This window comes from Belonocnema kinseyi, chromosome 3, assembly GCF_010883055.1.
Source record: "Belonocnema kinseyi isolate 2016_QV_RU_SX_M_011 chromosome 3, B_treatae_v1, whole genome shotgun sequence".
NCBI classification, from domain to species: domain Eukaryota; kingdom Metazoa; phylum Arthropoda; class Insecta; order Hymenoptera; family Cynipidae; genus Belonocnema; species Belonocnema kinseyi.
This window is the reverse complement of record NC_046659.1, coordinates 74,960,734-74,980,035: the sequence shown is the minus strand read 5'-3', so window position 1 is coordinate 74,980,035 and position 19,302 is coordinate 74,960,734. Positions and strand designations below refer to the sequence as shown.

The window sequence follows — 19,302 nt, the reverse complement described above, 5'->3', positions numbered from 1 at the left end:
GTGTAAATTAAATTCATAATTTATTGCACTGTACTTATTTCCGTTACGAAATCGATCAATTTCAAGTAGTTCTTATGCCATAAATCAAATTTTTTGAAAAAATTGTTCTGCTATTATTATATTTCAATTTTTTCTTATATAAATTATTTTTTGTTTGTTTGTTAATTATTATAGTTTGTGTTATGTTGTTTCAGATATGTCTAAAAACGACTATTTGTTAATATTGTGTTAAAATATATCTCGAAATCCTTACGTATTTGGGTCCTTTACCAGTCCTTGGGACAATCTCTCCAGTTTGTGTACTTAAGATAAAATTTAAATTTAAAATTTCGTGAGATTTTAATTTACGTAACGTAAATGTGCGAGTAATCATTGCAATATTGTAGAAGATTAATGCATTATTGCACTTGGTCATTTATTGGTAAAGTATTCATGAAGCGCTATTGTTTTGAGGTTGTACAAATACATGACTTTAAATTAAATTCTTTATCTTAATTATTTTTGCGATGATGAGCCGATGATATGAAATACAAATGATATAAAAAAGAAATAACGACTATTACTATAAATACTGAAATTAGAGCTGAAATATTCTGAAGAACATTATTCAGGCTCACTCTACAGAAAAGTTGCTGGTTTATTTTAAGAAAATGATAACAGTGAATGGTCTTCTTCATTTCATCTTATTAGTGGCTTTCCCTAGTCCTATCGGTAAATATCATAATTTCTATCATTTAAATTGAATGATGAAAAAGTAGTATAGCTTTATTTTTTATTTTAGAAATTCTTTAATTCTATATTAGGCTTATTTTTACAACGTACAGAGCTCTGAAGTACATCTATAAATTAGTAAAACTTTAACAATGTCCTTTGCAATTCAACTAATTCTATTATATAAAAGCGAACCAGGCAATCAAGCATTGTCCATTAATGTTACTGAAAAATTGTCCTGAGTCCGTATGTATTTAATCCTCTTTAATGCTTAAGAAAGAATTTTTAATGATGAAGTTCTTTAATAATTAAAGGTTTATTGTAACAGAAAATTGCAGGTTCAATAGCGACCGTACTATAGAGTGTGGGGTGATATGGTGAGGGTTATGATTTTATTTTAAAAAATTTAATACAAAAAATGTTTAATTCATAGTTCCATCTATTTCTTCCATCTATCTTGTAAATTACAGAAAAATTACCCGACCGGGAATCGGACGTTATATAGTTCGATTCCCAGTGGAGCGAAGGAAAAAATAATTTTCCTGAAAAAATTTAATCATAATAAATTATTTTTAAAAATCGTTTAATCAATTTGGTAGTTGACGCAATAATTAATTTCCTACTTTCTTTCTTTTATCAGAATTAGGATGGCCACCTAAGGACGGCGCAGTTCATTCTCCTCCCCTTCAACTTAATGTTTATGAATATCAGAGTTTCGCAACCAGATCTTCAAGCTGTACGCACCCTTTACGACCAAACTTTTATGAGGTAGGAATAGATCAAAATCATAAGTACGTCATTGGATTATTTCGAGACCAAACTTTGTATCCATTCGTGACGCCTGAAGCGGAGCATATCAATAACTTTGGAAGAGTGAAATTACTCATAAATGGCAACAACGCAAACGAAATTGTACCCATATTGAGAGAAGACCCTCTAAATGCTCTGTTCTTCAAGTTTTTCGGAACTCAAAACGTTCGTTATGGTAAAATACCCGTACGTCAATAGTTCAATTCAAGAGTATATGTGAACTGTAGAATTGCAAATTTTTTGATATCCAAAAACTACTTTTTTCGTATCAAGAGTTTCAATTTAGGCTCACTTTTGGGAATTTTTTTCTAGTTTTAATAGCTAAAGAATCTACCAGTGAAAGTTAAATCTGCCGTATGACTTTCATTGAATGTTCTAGGTTTTATCAATATTCATTCGAAATATCAGAAAAATCAATTAAATTTCACACAAATATTGCAGACGCCAAAATTAATAATATACAGACGTAGCATTACCATATTTCAAGAATCAAAACAATAAGTATCAATAAACATCATATATGTACAAATTTTTATGTTTATGATTTTAATTACTTAAATTATTAATTTGTTCAGCATTGCCAACGAGAAATGTAACGTTTTAAAAGGTACTTTGTAACTGTGAAGAAGCATGTTAAGAAGGACATACATTATCATGGTTTATATTATATTTTGATGCCATGCTATAAAGAATAATAAAAGATACTCGAAAAAATGTTTTAAAGTCTGTTTGTTCATTTATTAAAATCGGCATGACATCTTTTAATACGTTCGAAAAGATTATGAATAAGCGTATGACCTTGGATACATTCTTATGAGACTAAAATCGTATCTGGAAATAATTAACTTTAAAGCTTGTCTGTCTGGGACAAAATTGAAACATTATGTCTCGTAAGATTAAAATGTACACACTCTAAAAAAAAGAAATGGTACACTAAGTGCTTATAATTTTACCCGCTTACTGAGAAAGAAAATAAAGTTAAGGTATGGAAATAATATTTTTGTGATTAATAAAAAACTGGCCTGGAGCGCCAGTTTTTAATATAGCTAATATCAGCTGATTTGTCAGAAAGAGCAAAGTATCGACGGTTGTCATTTTCAGAGCTTCTAGATTTTTTAATATTTTCAGGTCTTTATAAAAAATTGAATTTCTTCTATACAAATCCAATTGAAAAATTATGAATATTATGCAGATCAAGAAACAAAAATAACATTCACGATTTTCCCAAAACTCTATGATTAAAAAATGTTTTCATTCTATTCTAGTCTATATTTTCATTCTATATTATATTCCAAAAAAGAAAATTTTTAGTGCTTAGGTGTTTTCCAGTTTTTAAATTTGGCAGTATTCAAGAAAAACTCTGATCATACCTGGAGTAACGCAAAAAACTGATATAGAGGAATGAAGCTTCAGCAAATTTTGGCATAATTGCAAAGTGTGACCTAAACAATAGTGAATAATTTTTAAATAAAATTGAAAAACGTAACTGAAAAAAAAGATATCAAAATCAATAATAATATAGGGACTGTGTCGTGCACTTAGACAAAGTTTAAGATAGAACAATAGAATTTGTCTTTCATTTTTACGCATTAAAAATAAAAAAATTGAAAAATTGAATTTTAAGACAGACAATGACAGATAAGTAAAAAAGGTACCAGGAAGAATCAAGGCTCTTTAAAAGTCTCATAATTTTTTAAAACTATTTTTTAAAAAGATTTGATATTTTGTTTTTATTTTAGTAAAATAGTATTTAAAAATATAAAATTCCAATTTTAAGCCAAAAATGGGGAAATTTTTTTGCATTTGAATGCAGTGCTTAAAAATTGCTACATTTCTTTAAACAATTTTTTGCGAGAAGCTGTCGTTTTTAAATTCTTTATCGAAATCGTTGTGCAAAAATAGAAAATTTCAATATTGCACGAATTGCGGCTATATATGTAGAAAGTCTAAAAGAAGACTTGTAGGATATTTTGTTTTACCCATAAAAAATAATATGAAAACAAAAATCCTATTTTCAGCATAACAACTCGAGATAAGAAGGATTGTCGAAAACCCAGCGAGTAGTGCTAGTGTCACGATGAGAATGTGTACCTCAAAGCCTACAGAGCTTTGAAAAATTTAATCTTTAACCATCCTTTTTCAGATAAAAAATTCAGAAACGGGGATTTAAAAGATATTTTTATTTATTTAAATTTAAATTAAGCGTTCCAAGTGCAAAGAATAAATATCCAACCAATTTAATTTCGTCTTTTTGTTCAGATTAAAAAAATAACACCGGCACACGAAAAAAAATGTGGTCTGTCCAACAGACTACGCCAGCATATCTATATGTTTTTGGGATCGCTGAATTCGAATCTGATGTCCAAATAACCAAGTGGGCTCGTATTTTTCTGAAAAACGGAAAGATAGATGTAAAATCGACAAAAACAGCGATTTTTCAGGTATATTTTTAAAGAAAAAAAATATTTTCTTGCCCTGTGGACTTAACCAACGTATTTATATGTCTTGTGGGTCACTTAATTCGAATCTGGGACCCAAATAACCAATTTAGCTCATACTTTTTTGAAAATCGCAAAAATAGACGTAAAATCGGCGAATACAGCGACTTTTCTTGTATACTTTTGCAACAAAAAATTTTTTCTTGTCCGGTGGTCTAAATCAGCATATCCTTATGTTTTTGGGATCACTGAATCCAAATCCGCGGTCAAAATAACCCAGTTTGTACTTATTTGATCGAAAAGTGCAAAAAAGAGATAAAATCGACGAAAACAGCGGTTTTTCGTGCATATTTTTGCAAAAAAATATATCCTTATCCCCGGTGGACTTATCCAGTATATCGTTGTGTTTTTGGGGTCACGGATTCTAAATCTGGGATTCAAATAACCCATTTGGCTTATATTTGATCGAAAAACGCAACATTAGACATAAGATTGACGAAAACCTTTAAACCTTTACCTTCCTCGACTGGGATTGTCGTTCACTGTAGATTCCCTTTGCGTCTCAAGTTTCGGAGTTTTTAATTTGCGTTAGTCTCCTTGCATGGCAATAGTAAGATCTTTTGTAAACAAGTTTTATTTACTTTTAGCGTTATCCAGGAACAACGAGGTGGACAAAGTAAATTTTGTTTCCTTTGGGGTGCTTTATTACCGTGAGTCCCCTTGCCTCTCACGCTTATAGGGTTCTTTTATTTTTCATTTTTCTTTATATCGCTTGTATCGAACTCTTTTGTCCTCAAAAGACTTACGTAGTAGGTTTCGCTTTCGTTGGGTACCTTAATTGACTTGATCTCGTTTAAACTCCAGCAGTAGTCAGCCATCATGTTGATGTCCCAACATCCCTGATGTCGCTTCTCCATCTCTTTTATATCCTGGTGGAAACTTTCGCCTTGCTCTTCACTAAGGTCTCCCAGGTTGTCTGGAAACTTATTTATATGCGAATGAAGAACATGTAGCTACAAATTCGTAATGAACCCTAGTTTACCAAAGCTTGTTATCATTTCTGAAACCACATTTTGATATTCTAGACTTTTATTATTACCCAAAAAGTTTTTTACAACATTTTTAAAACTAAATCAGGCAACTTTTTCAGTGCCAGACATTTGTCTAATGAATTCTGGATCCTGAAACATTTTTCTTATCTGCGGTCTATCGAAGATCCCCTCTTTTAATTTTGCTTCGGAAAGTTGTGGAAATTGATCTTCCAAATACGCATAGCGGTCGCCATCCTTGTCAAGCGCTTTGACAAACTGTTTCATAAGACTCAGCTTTATATGAAGGGGTGGAATCAAAACTTCTTTTGGGTCAACTAGAGGATCTTCAATTATAACAAGGTGTTTTTTTATACCCTTGATTGCTGTCCTGAAACGATTCCAAGAATTTTAAGATATATTTTTTTGCAAAAATATGCACGAAAAATCGCTGTTTTCGTCGATTTTACCTCTATTTTTGCATTTTTTGACCATATGAGCTAACTGGGTAATTTTGACCCAGAATTTAGCTATGCATATAAATTTGAAAATTCTACCTTGAATAAAAAATGAAATACTAGACGTAGCCAAAAAGTAAAAACACCACCGGAATCGTCTGAGCCATATCTCTTGGCGTTTTTTCACTTTTTTAAAAAAGTCAATTTTTAAATAATTACCTCGTTAATTAACATATATCCTTCATTATGAAAAAAAAACAAAAGTCCTAAAGAAAAAGTGAAGATAGTTTTGGATTCTTCTCGGCAATATCTCCAGGTGTTTTTTTCATTTAAAATAAATAATTATTTTAACAATTATTTTGTTTATAAATTTAAAAAATTTATTTAACAATTGTGGTAAGGAAATCAGAGTTGTTAAGTGAAAAATATCATACCTTGAAGTATCATGAATGAAAAAAAAATGGTAAACAATGCCATAAAGTTAGTTTAAACATTGTTTTTGCCCCCTCTACGCACACAGCTTTACGATATCCCATGGAGCATATGGATTTGATTATTTATCCTTTATCATAAAAAAAATCAAAAGTCCTAAAGAAAAAGTGAAGATAGTTCTGGATTCTTCTCGGCAATATCTCCAGGTGTTTTTTCGGCTACGTCTATTATTTCATTTTTTACTCAAGGTCGAATTTTCAAATTATATGCATAGCTAACTTCTGGGTCGTGAGAAATCGCTGTTTTTGTCGATTTTACGTCTATTTTTTTTGCTTTTTAAAAAAATACGAGCCAACTTAGTTATTTGGACATCGGATTAAAATTCAGCGACCCCAAAAACATATATATATGCTAGCGTAGTCTGTCGGACAGGCCACTTTTTTGTGTGCCGATGTAATATTCGTAAAATGTTTCATATTCACGCTCTATTTGCTTAAATAATTAATTTCATTGAATATTATTAAAAAAATATATACAATTTTGTTTTAAAGCATTCAATGCTCAGCATTTAGAAAAATCTGGTTAAAAATTGTCGACTGCAGTTGCCTATAATCAGTAAATTCCCGATCCAACCCACTGTACAGCGCGTGGTACCTGTGTATTTAAGAAACTGCACGGCAGCTAATTCATCCCATCCCATTTCCAGTCTAGTATAATTTTGAACGGAAAGATTCAAGCTTTTCTCTCAAATTATTTCTAAAATATAGAAAGGATCACATTTGGAGAAAATCTAAAAAAAAATGTTCTAAATTTTTAAAATTAGAGTTCAAATTAATTTTGATATAAAAATGTTTATTTTTATTATAATTTTCATGAAAGAACATTTTCGAGAACCCTCATATAAATACAGGCCGTTGTACTAGAAACATCCACATTAAAAATCAAAAGAGGTTCACTAATCGTCAGATTGAGTAGAGTTTTAATAAGACTAAAAATAATATAATTTTAGGAAAATGCACTTGGCGAATTTCGCTTCCCATATATCATGGAAAAAATACACGGAAAACATTGTTGTATGCCAAAAGTACCTATAGGTAAATTTAAAAGTTAAAAAAATAAGTTAAAAAAACTATATTGAAAAGCGCCTACCTCCTGCTATTTTTCAACTGAAAAACATTCTTGCTGAATTAAAATGTATCTTTAACCTCTTTGATACGCCAGTTTCAGTTTAGCTTTATATTTTTTAAACCTAAGTCTTACGGGCACTCATAAAAAATAAAAAGTAAAATACCGTGAGATGTTGCATGTCAATGGCAAATCAGGTTCATCGATTTTGATAACTTTTTGTCATTTTTTTGAAAAATTTATAATTTTCAAAAAGTTATTAAAAATTGAAATTTTAGTTGAATCATTTCAAGATTCTCAATTTTTCTTTCTTCTTATCTTACAGAAAAAATTCACATTTTGAGACCCCCTGAGTCAGAAGAAACGATTTTTACGAAGCTGTCTATCTGTATCGTGTAGGCACCATAACTTTCGAAAGATTGATCAAATTAGATTCTGCTTTGGTAGACTTTTTTAAGTCTGAAAAAAAAAACGAGTTCGTTAACCAGATAGTTTGGATGAATATTCATAAAGAGAGCACATTTTCAAAATATTTGAGACTATTTATTTTCAAGATATAAAAATTCTATGTACATTTATTTATAGTACTCGGAAAATCGAACAATTTATTCTCACGACTTTTCGCGATAAACAGAAAACTATCATAGTTATAGGACAAAATTGAAGAACACGGGTTTTTTAATCGAAAAATATTTTCAAGTTTGTTATAAACTCTGTTTATAAGAATTTATCAAAAGTAAAAAAAATAAGCATTTGGAAAAGGGAAACTAGATACCATAACATTTTTCTGACTACATTGTCTTTCAAATCACAACTACATTGAATATTAACAAATTAAATTTATGGAAAAGCGAATCAAGTTGCAGTAAAATGTTCAATAATAATTTTTATTTTAATAAAATGCGCATTTTTTAATGATGAAAATAAGACAATGAGAATGGTTTTGTTCTAATAATAATTGCATATTATGAATGTTAATAATATAAATTTATTAAAATTATATACATTTTTTAGGGTGACTGAGAATAAAATGTAATGGAAAATAAGAAAGAAAATTCTCAATCAGAAAATGACAGTTGTCGATGGTTTACCCTCTAATTGTAAAAGGCTTGCGCAAAAATATGGGGTGAATAGAAGAGGGAGCCTAGGCGCGCTCAAGGACATTTTTTAGGATACATGAGTAATAAACAAAATTTAGAATTAAGTGTAAAAATTTGTAAATTTTGAGTGTAAAAACTATTTTTTCACATAAAATTATTTCTAGACGTAGGCTAAATAATTGATAGGTTAAATGAATGTATAGTGAATGTAATTGTAATTTTCATAAAAAAATACTATAAAAACGGCATTACTTAGCCAATTTTTAAATAAATGTACGTTTTTTTATTGTTGCAAAAAACGATCAATTATTTACGGCAATGGTTGAAGAAGAACCTGAAGATATTTTAGTAAGAAATTTGCTAGGGGCCTGCAAATTTCTTTCCGAATGATAGTTTTGTTTATAATAATTGCAGTGTCTTATAATAATGTTATTGTTTAATAAATAATTATTTTATTTGGATAAAAAATATTTGTTTTTTTTGATATCCTATGTATAACTTTCGATCTAATTTATAAGTAAGTTCTTTTGTAATAAAGTTTAAAAATAGTAGTTGAAAAATGTATATTTTCTTTTAAATAAAAACGGCACTAACTAGTATTATGAATTTTCTCGTGAAATTAACACTGAACGATCTAGAAAAGAGCTAATCTTGCGAGATATTCAATATCGACCAACAATCCCAATACAAATACCTGTTTGACATAGTTGGTATTCTTTTCCTTTCAACTTGAAGGAACATTTATGAAAGTAATGAAATAAAGGTACATTCTGTGATTAAAATTTCTTCTTTTTTCAGAAGAAAAATATTCATGAAATTATATTTCTTTATAAGATAACAATGATCAGGGCATGGGACAGATGCAAATAATTCATAAAATAGAATATATATTTTATAACACCATATATTAAAATAGTATTTTCTGCTATTTTTTCTGAGTACAAAACATAATTTTTCTAGACAAATAGGTAACATAAAATTTTTTAAATGGAGGGAAAACTATAGTCAAGGTATAATAAATGGATACCGAAAAAGGCACCGATGATTTTTTTAATACTAATATACCAAATTGACGCGTGAGGCTTAGTACGTCATCGCGCCTACAGGATACAGCCATGCATACAGAAGACATTATACTAAGAATGTTCTCTGTAACATAATAAGAAGTAAATGCAAAAATATAACAGATTCCTTGAATGGAGACAAATCGATTCGATAAATTTGAAAAATCAGTTTCAAACGAAAATCTTTCTTCATGAACATAATTTAAAGTTCACGCAGAAATAGATAAGGCTCCTTAAATCGATGTATTTAGCATATACTTGTTTAACAATCGCAGTGAGAAAGAAAAGTGAAAGCAAGTTAAAAAGTACAAATTTGATTTTAAAAAAACTGTTTCGTTGTTCTTGCTCTATACTATTTATTTGAATTGTTGAGGATCAGGCGTGATCAACGAGTGACACTCTCTCCGCGCTTCCGCTGGGTTGCGCTCGTTCCTCAATTGAACCGCCGCATCGTATAAGGAGTTCTAAAATTATTTTTGAGCTTTTTGTTGGCCCCTGACCCCTTTTTTTGAAATTAAAATTTTAAGATTTGAAACCTATATCTTTATAGGAAATTCAATTGCGCATTTTTTTTTCCTCTTGTAAAAAGTTGGCACTTTTGTAGTTTCCAAAATAAATGCAAAAAGCATGGTTTTTGAGAAACGACATTTCATTTAGCGAATGAAATGTTCATAAGGGTCCAAATAAGTTTTTTATAAAATTTTACGTCAATTAGACCAGCTGCTGAAAAACTACGATGTTTTAATGGTTTTGCTCGACACGCCGCGTGGACGAAAATGTAGGACTTAGCGGCGTTTCTGAGAAAGGCGATCCGCAGTAACTCTTTCCTGAAGGCCTGCACACAAAAACTTATATTTTTCATCATAAGTTCTTTAATTAAAATAATTAAAAAATGGTAATTTCATGTATTTAAATACCAAGAAAGATTCATAATAAATATGATTATTTTATTGTAACAAAATATTGCGTCGAAAAATAGAATGAGTAACTTTTCCACTTAATTTTAATCTTCATCAGAAGATGCCTCGTCGGATGAATAGTAAATAATAACTTGGCTAGCTTTCTTCGCAACAGTCTTTTTAACATTAATTTTTGCGGAATACTCATTGTAGAATATCTTTCCTTCTTCGCTCAGGTAAGACATTATGCTTTGAATGTCTTTCATCGTTTCGGAAGTAATGCCAACTTGTGGGGGAGGTAGGCTTTGCAAATCTCCAAGTTTAAACTTCGGATGAACGTGATAAGTGGAAGGATTTTCGCCTAAATAATTATTAAAAGCATCTATTTGTCCGATTGGGCAATAATGAATAACGCGCGCTTCACTAATTTTCAAGCCCTTGGGTTTTTGCAGGTTACCCTAAAATAATAAGTCGAAATCTCGGAGCAGGTCTTCTGTCGATTAAATTGCAGTAAACGGTGGATCGCGCACATTCCTAATGAGCTCGATTTATATCTGCGCAGTTTCTATTCGCTCCATTTTTTTCTTTTTCTAAGCATAAGTTCCAAAATTTCTATCACATTGGCAGTAGGAATGTCCGCGAACCGGAAATACGTGCAAAATTTCTACATTAAGTTCAATCGATAGCATTGTTAAAAAGGTAAGCACTGTGTAGTTTCTATTTTGTCCTGAAGCCGCGTCTGAAAAAAGGATTATTTTTGAATTCACTAACGGATCAAATTCTCGTTGTATGGAATGATGAAGAAAACTACAAACTGTGTTTGCACCCTTTTTAGAAATTCCTTCGAGATAGGGATACATGTAACTTTTGTCGCTGTTATGAATATTAACATTGAAAAGATAGAGCTATAGTAATCTTCGATAAAATTGATCAGACACGGCTATTTTTGCAAGTGGTAGATTTTGTGAGTAATCAAACTTACAACATAACGCATTTTTTGGATAAAAATTCCTTTTTTAAAGCTAAATATTCCTTTGCATTCTTTTTGTGCTCAATCATTTTCGGGGACACTACAGACTTATTCTCACTTTCATAGCAATCATTACAGACATCTCTACGAGGCAGTTTGAACGTGAAAGGCAAATTCCGATTGAAATATGTATTATAAGTCATTTGTTCTATTGCAATGTATTCCTTCTGCAGGACTGATTGAGAAAAATCGATGAATAAATCGTATAGCTTCTTTAAATTTAATTCCGAGTTTTTAAAATAGTTTAAGGAAGTAGATTCTCCTTTGAAATGTGATTTGCGGTGTGGTAAACTCTCACAATGTATTTTAATTAAACCTTGAATATCATTTGTTAGTTTCACAATTTTACTATCATGTTTTCCCCTGCTATCCCCTAAATCAAGTTTTAGTAAAATTTTTCTTTGTATAGTATCTAATCTTTTATATCCTACACGAATGACGTCACACAGAAACTTTTTACATATCACAATATTTTCATCATCTTTGGGAAACTGATAGTTCTATATTATTAGCCGACGTTTAATAGTATTTTTTACGCTCAACGGATCTCGACATTTCATTAAGGTACTTAGAAACATATTTTGTTTGTGATAGTCGCTAAGCCCCCAAAAATCAGAAAAATTTTTCTTGTTCTTTGATCCCTATTTTCACGTGGCATTTTCCGGTTTTGCAACAGGACTGGACGTGAATAAAAGACTTGGGCTCTACTCGTTTTCCAGTTCTTGATTTATACTCTTCATCCTAAAAGTAATTGATGGAAAACATGTATAACTAACATTTACCCCGGAAAAAACATTTTTTTTTTTGAATTTTTAATGTTACAGAAAAATAAGAAAATCTCTCTTACTATGAATCAGTGAAACGATCGTCACCAAATCAAATCATTAAGGATCTCCAGTAAAAATTCTTACTAATTTGATTTAGTGACCATCATTTCACTGATTCAGATTAAAATAGATTTTTCTTGCATTTTTGGAAAACCCTGACTATTAATTTGTCGAATTTTCCTATACATTTTTAAATACCTTTTTCTTTCTCATTTTTCGAATATTTTCTTTCCATCCTTCCCCGTTTCTTGTTCTTTTTGGACTTTGAGGTATTTACAAAACTGGTGCCATTTTTATGAATAAAATATATTAACCAGATATAAACAATACCAAAATTTCACATTTGAGAAACGATTCTCTTATTTTTAAGACGTTACACTTTCCTTGTGCAAAACTATTATAAGGTATATTCTTCAAGAACTCTTCTAATGCAGAAATTTTGTCTTAGAAATTCTACGTTTACGAAATTTCCGCGAAAACATTGAACATTGTAGGTAAAGAAAGAAGAGAAGAAAGAGGAAAAGAAAATAATTTGTTTTTACTGAAAGAGATATCATAATAATATCTCTTTTTTTATGTGAGTTAATGTATGTATACATAAATATTCTCATTAGTTTTATACTTCATTTTTGTAAAAACTTTCTGCAAAATATAAGTTTTTGTGTGTAGATCTTCAGGAAAGAGTTACTGCGGCTCGCCTTTCTCAGAAAGGCCGCTGAGTCCTACATTTTCGTACGCGCGGCGTGTCGAGCAAAACCATTAAAACATTGTAGTTTTTCAGCAGCTGGTACAATTGAGCTAAAATTTTATGAAAAACTTATTTGGACCCTTATAAACTTTTTATCCGCTGGAAGTTTGTTCTAGCTTAAAATTACGTCGCTAGACTTTGCGATTGAAAATATTCAAACGATATTTATGAAACTATTAGAAAAAAAATTATTAACATTTTTTTTATACAAATAAATATTATTTTTGATATCACCAACAGTTTCATAATAGTCTAATAAATTATTGTTTCAAGTTTGAAGTCAAAATATTGAAAACTCTCGGATTTAGAACGAGTTAAATTGAAAAAAAAAAACATTGAAATTTGTCGTTTCTCAAAAATCATGCTTTTTGCATTTATTTTGGAAACTACAAAAGTGCCAACTTTTTACAAGAGGAAAAAAATGCGCAATTGAATTTCCTATAAGGATATAGGTTTCAAAACTTAAGATTTTAATTTTTTTTTAAATGGGTCAGGGGCCAACAAAAAGCTCAAAAATAATTTTATACCCCCTTATACGATGCGGCGGTTCAATTCAAAAAGACACTTCCCCCTCTAAGCTCTGAGCGGCTGCGCTGTTTTTTGGCACACACATCCAGGACACGAGATGTTAATAGACAAGTGTTTCTCTCAAGCGAAGGCGGGGATCGCAGAAAATGTGTGCACCGCATATCCGCAGAGTGGAGAAGTGGGGATGTGTGTAGCCTTCTGCGTTCGAAGTTGCGCCGAGTGCGATTCGCGAGAGCGCATCCTCGAGTCAAGGTCTAAACGAATAACACGATAATTGCATTCCCTTGAACAAAACATTAAACATATACGTATAATCCTACCTGATACAATTGCCGTTTTCATTTTCAGTTTTTTAGTTTACAATATTGCTTCCTCTTTTTATTTGAATTTGCATGTCGCGCTATAATTTCAAACGAATTTAACCTAAATATTATTCTCGCATATATGAAAGATCGCATCTCACTACAATCACGCTTGTTTACAAACTCGATTGTTTACAAGACCCGCGACGCCGACAACAGTTTGGAGTAGAAACTACGACTACTACGGTCGGTGTTCTTCGCCGCACTCACAGGCCGCTATCTACATGTAACAAATATTAAGACAGTGGACAAACTTCAAACGCTTGATCGTAAATATTATGATGCGAGGATAACTATGCGCGTGTTCAACTGGGTGAAGTGTATCGTTTCCCTCCTACCCTTTTTCCTCTTTTATAGTTCGGAGTTTAAATTAAAACGTTGTCAAAGAGAAGAATGGGGCGAGACTCATTAGGGGAAAACAACTGACCAATGTGTACATTTGTTTTTTACTATAGGTATTTACGAATGGCGCGTCAGCGCAAGCAAATCGTGTCTAAATATGTTTGTCCGTATGGCTAAAATATTTTCGGATTTCGCGGGATAAACACGAATTCCTAATTGCTTTGTGATTTCGAGCTGTTTTCGAAACAAGGGATCGTTGGCTTGAGGCATGTTTGATCTTCATTGATCTACTGCTATGCTTCTCCCGCGTCTGTAACCGGTACATAAATTATTGAATATTAAAAAAGTGTTCCTATTTTGAAAAAGAAAAATGAATTGCTTTGTGATTTTATTTTAAAACAAAGAGTCCATTGTCGCAAACTAACGTTGTAAATTGTCGCTACTACTAGTGCTAGTACTATTAAAAAACGGTTACATTAAACCTTGATTACTTAGTCAAGAAAGAAGGCATAACATCTTATCAAAATGATTGATTAATTTACAAAAAATTCCATTAATTATATTTTTGTTTTACTAAGATTTGAAACCAAATTGAGGTTGGAATGATGTACGGTAATGATGTTTGCGATATTTTTGGAAATTTGGATTTAAAAATATGTCTGTAAATGTCGTCCTGGCGTCAAACTTTAAACGTTGAAAATTGTCGAAAACCAGATATGTCCAAATTTAAACAAATATAAGGCATTCCATCAGAAATTATGAGAATGTAAAAATGATACAATAAAAAATTATATTTTTTAGCACTTTCATAATAGGAGACCCCAAATATCTTTGGCTTTTAGGGCTTTCTTGGGCTACATTGTCGATTTTCAGGCTCGACTACTTTTTTGAAAATTCAATGTTCAATTGAAGGTTCTGGCTTGGATCAACTTAGTAGCTCCATTATATAAAAATTTAACCCTGCATAGGGCGCGGCCGATCTGACAGGCTGAGACGTTTGTTTTTTTCGTGTCCCTTCTGACAGTGGGAGGATTCAGGCCCCTCCCACCCCGTAGTCAACCAACTATGTGAGAGGATTTCAGCGCACCCAATTAGTACATTATCGGTCGTTAATAGGACGAGCAATTCCATACCTGATCTCACAGGCTCACCGCGCCCTAGTACGTTACAAAACCCAAGTCGGTGATAATTTTCTACGCCATGTTAAATCTGAGAGAAATCAATTCCCTTGTGATTTACTTCGAAAATCAACTGGAGCCCATGCTCAGAAGACATTTTCTCAAAGTATTGTCACATGAACTGTGTCTTCAAGAACTTCAGCGAAGAAGCCAACTGTCATCAGGCCTTTACACCTCCTTGAAACTTCGTCTGAAGAGACTCCTTCCAGTTGATGATCGTCCAAAATCACCCTCACCCCCTCGCAAACGGTCTAGATGCTGTGATTTCACGGTGGAAACAGGTAAACTTTGACTCGCAAACTATTCCTGTGAAAAATACCACTGAGGAATATGCCTCAGTCATGCGAAATAACTTTGTGCAGCGTGTTTTAAAACTGAGTCGAGACATAAGCTTTCTTCTTACTTTTATGGCAACGACAGGTAAAACGGCGTTTACTTGTCTCAAGTCAAGCCTTGTCTTGGCTAAGACGACGTTTCCTTGTCTTAAGTATACCTGTCTTAATACGAACCATTTTCGGCTCATGTCTGAATCTGTGGGTCTGAACGAGTATAACCCTTAAAAATTTTCATCAAAAAAATAAAAATTGTAACTTTCTAAAAGGATCTCTTAAACTGTTAAGAATACGTAAAAATAAACAACATATTCGGTATCATAATCAAACAAGTATAATACAAATAAAAATATATTATTCATGAGTTATTTCGTTACTCTTATCTTCCTCTTTTATATACAATGTCTTAATTCTACGTTCTATAGGACGATGCATCTAATACGTATTTTAACTATGTAATTATATCATGAATTTTTTTTAAATTGTGGTTATTCAATAGCCTTAGATGGTACACAATTTGGTTATCCTTTATTACGTGGGCGTAATAAGTAACATCCCATGCAGAAATTTTGGTGTGGCGCCGGTCGGGTCCCGATCGGGGCATGTACTGCTTAAATGTATCGATAAGAGTTTGCATTTTGAAGAACACTATTATGCTTTGACAAACAATCTTCAAATTCAGAGCTATTGCACACACACACACACACACAAATTAATTTTAATTTAAAATATTTTTTAATCTTCTTAATATTCTTTTGGAATGATTTTTGTTTGACTAATGCACATGGGGCACGTAGAGTGAGATTTAAAAAATGAGGTTATGTTCAAGAAAATATAAAAAGCATTTAATTTATAATGTTGCTAATCCGGACATTCATACACTTGGTATAAGGAGATCACTATTTTCAGAATATCAGCAACAAAATATAAAATTCTAAAAAGCTGGAAAACAATTTTTTATCCACATAGATAGTAAATGCGCTCAAAATGACGACGCTTTCTCGAATACATTGCTGGAAATCTTCAGAAGCTAAAAATGCATTGTGATGATGATTATAGAGAATTAAAGCTTACCTTTGCCTTCATTGCGGATATAAAAAATCTCACCAACAATTCTATGATTCCGAATTCGCAATCTACTATTTGCTTTTAGCATTTTAAGTTATATGAAAGAAAAACTATATCACGAAGATAACAGAAAACTTGACATAATCTTATCTAACCTAATCCGACCGGACATGGTTCTGATGTGATCCACACCATCTGCCCTCTTGGGGCCACATGTGCAAAATCCCATCGGGCCCAGATTGGAACTCGGGAATAAGTTGGGCAATTTCTGCATGGGATTGCGTTAATAGGATTACCTACCTATTTCTAAGCGACCGATTCTTTGCATGAGTAGGTATACTCATGGCAATGCAGCGTTAATTAACTTGCGTTTACTACTTTTTCGACCGATGCATATTTATCCTCGATCATAGTTTAATATTCGTGCCCCACCACATACGTAATTATCTACTGTTTTTTAAGTTAATGCTTTTATCATGCCAGCGTTACGAGGAGATTTAAAAATGTTCTAGTTCTTGAGGATGTAACAAAAAGACAATGAAAGTACGTATTTTCGATACCAATCGGTATTATGAATTTTAAAAATATAAATTTATTGTGATGATAATTTTTTCAAGTTAGCTAAGTATCAAATATAATGCAAAATGAGAAGCGTATATTAAAGTCACCGCGATAAATAAAATTTGAGCAATAATTTGCAAAATCTGAATTGGAAATCCGAGGCCGAGGTACACAAATAAATATATTATTAATTTGACATTAAAGTTTTGAACATGCTGTAGAAAAGTTAACATTTTGGATAAAATCGAGTGCAAAGCACGAAATACGTGATGAGAATGTAATTTTTAAGGCCAAAGGAGATTAAATAAAAGAGAATTCTTAACCTTTCATCCGCATGGTGAATTTCACATATACGGTCCGCATTATGGGTCTTTTATGTCCATGAGGTTCTTTTTCATGAAATTTGTATTATTAAAGTTAAAAAAATGTAATACAATAAAATGAGCGGGAAACACACAGAAAATATTAACATAAAGTAAAATCGTGTATCATGCACTGCAACCTGACGCTTGTGCAGGAAATATCTCAAGCGACCGCTCGTACCATGACCCATTCTTTTAACTCTGGATCAAATCATACGATTTATGCACTTAATGCACATAATTACACAAAAAATAATGAAAAAATAGATGAGAGCAGATTTTAAAAACTTATTAAACACTAACGTCTTCCGCAATATTATTTTTTGAGGGCATTTTTTCAGGGTTACCAAAACCCTAACGTCGTTCGCATCGTGGGTCTTTCATGGAACGCAGGAGGAGGTGAAAAGCAAAAGCGCACAAGTCACAATATGATGAATATTGAGTTAGGATTATGTTTTGGATCTTTCCTATCACTTGCACATCACGTCCGTGATGTTTAGCTCAATTTAGACTGTTCCAAGTGATATAATTAATGGGAAAGATCCAAAACTTAATCCTAACTCAATATTTTCCATATTGTGACTTGTGCACTTTTGCTTTTCACCTCCTCATTTCTTCTCGCCCCTACACGTGCACAGAATAATTTACACTGATACCTCTTGGACACTTAGACCTTTGGTTCCTCAATATTTTTTGGGGTGGAGATCCATGACCTAATTCTTTTTTACTAGACAGATATTTGAAACAGAAAAAGCACTGCTTCCTAAAAGACCCACCATGCAGACGAAGCGTTAATTACCGAATTAGAGTTGTCCAAGCTTTATTCTTTAATTTTAATTGGTGTGACCACAAATGAAGGGAAAATGCAAAGATCGAGAGTCCTACGCGCGCAAAAATTTTCGGGCGAAGCAAGCCGCGCGCTCTGCACGTTATGAGAATTTACCCGCGTGGAGGGTATATTTTTTCATTACCATTCATGATGAAAGCATGTCCAAAGTGTGCACACGGAAATTCACTTTAGGGGGACAATCCTATTTTGGAAAAAATATTTCTTATACCTCACATTTCATCACATTAAATTGCATTCACAAAAATCCAAGAAATAATTCTAATGATTCTTCATCTTGGCGGCTGTGACCACCTTTATCAAATATCCTTGTTAGTATTCACCTACAATATTTTTTATTTGTAATGAACAGGGAAAATCGCAGTAAACGCAGTGTATAGTGCAGCTGACTTAGAGTTGACAATTTTTTAATAACGTTTTACAGTTTCCATAGAATTTTACCAAACAGAACACTTCTTCACAGGATTCATTTTGGAACCAACTGGGCAATGGAAATCTGTCGCAAATTCTGGCCTGTTAGAAAATGCACCACTGATTTTGAATTCTGGTGGGCTTTTATTACGGGTCGCAATTACAGTTTTCATTATCTCCGGGGTGTATTTCGCACATTGTGTTACAGCTGCTTGAATCCAAAAAAGTTGCGACTGGGTATAGTTTAACCCTGGCAATTTGGGTTCTGGGCCTTTTTGCTTTACTGAATTTTGATAGGCGAAGTACGCTGCTTTCACGCCTACATTGTCTGCAATGTTGGAATTTTGGGTTGCTTCACCATTCACCTGAAAATTATCAAATTACTGTTATTCGAATTTGTCGGTTTATCTATTTTTTATACAAAAGTATAAAATCATCTAATTTTTTATGTAACTAAGCTTGTTATATTTAAGTTTATATTAAAAATATTTCTGTACATTTTACACAAAATGATGACTGTAAAAAAATTTATTTCTAATCAATTTATCATTACATCAACAATCATTGTAAAGCAGTAGATTGTATATATTATAGAATGTTTGTACAACAAAATAAAAGGAACTTAACCATTACAGGAACAT

The 19,302-nt window shown here is 32.0% G+C and overlaps 1 protein-coding gene across 1 annotated transcript in view; it reads right to left on the bottom strand.

The window, feature by feature from the left end:
• Positions 1–19,302, bottom strand: part of LOC117169879 (neprilysin-2-like) — a 55,744-nt gene that overhangs the window by 27,120 nt on the left and 9,322 nt on the right. The window contains exon 8 of the mRNA XM_033356388.1: positions 18,813–19,026. Coding sequence (XP_033212279.1) covers positions 18,813–19,026 — 214 coding nt within the window. The remainder of the gene's footprint in view (positions 1–18,812; positions 19,027–19,302) is intronic.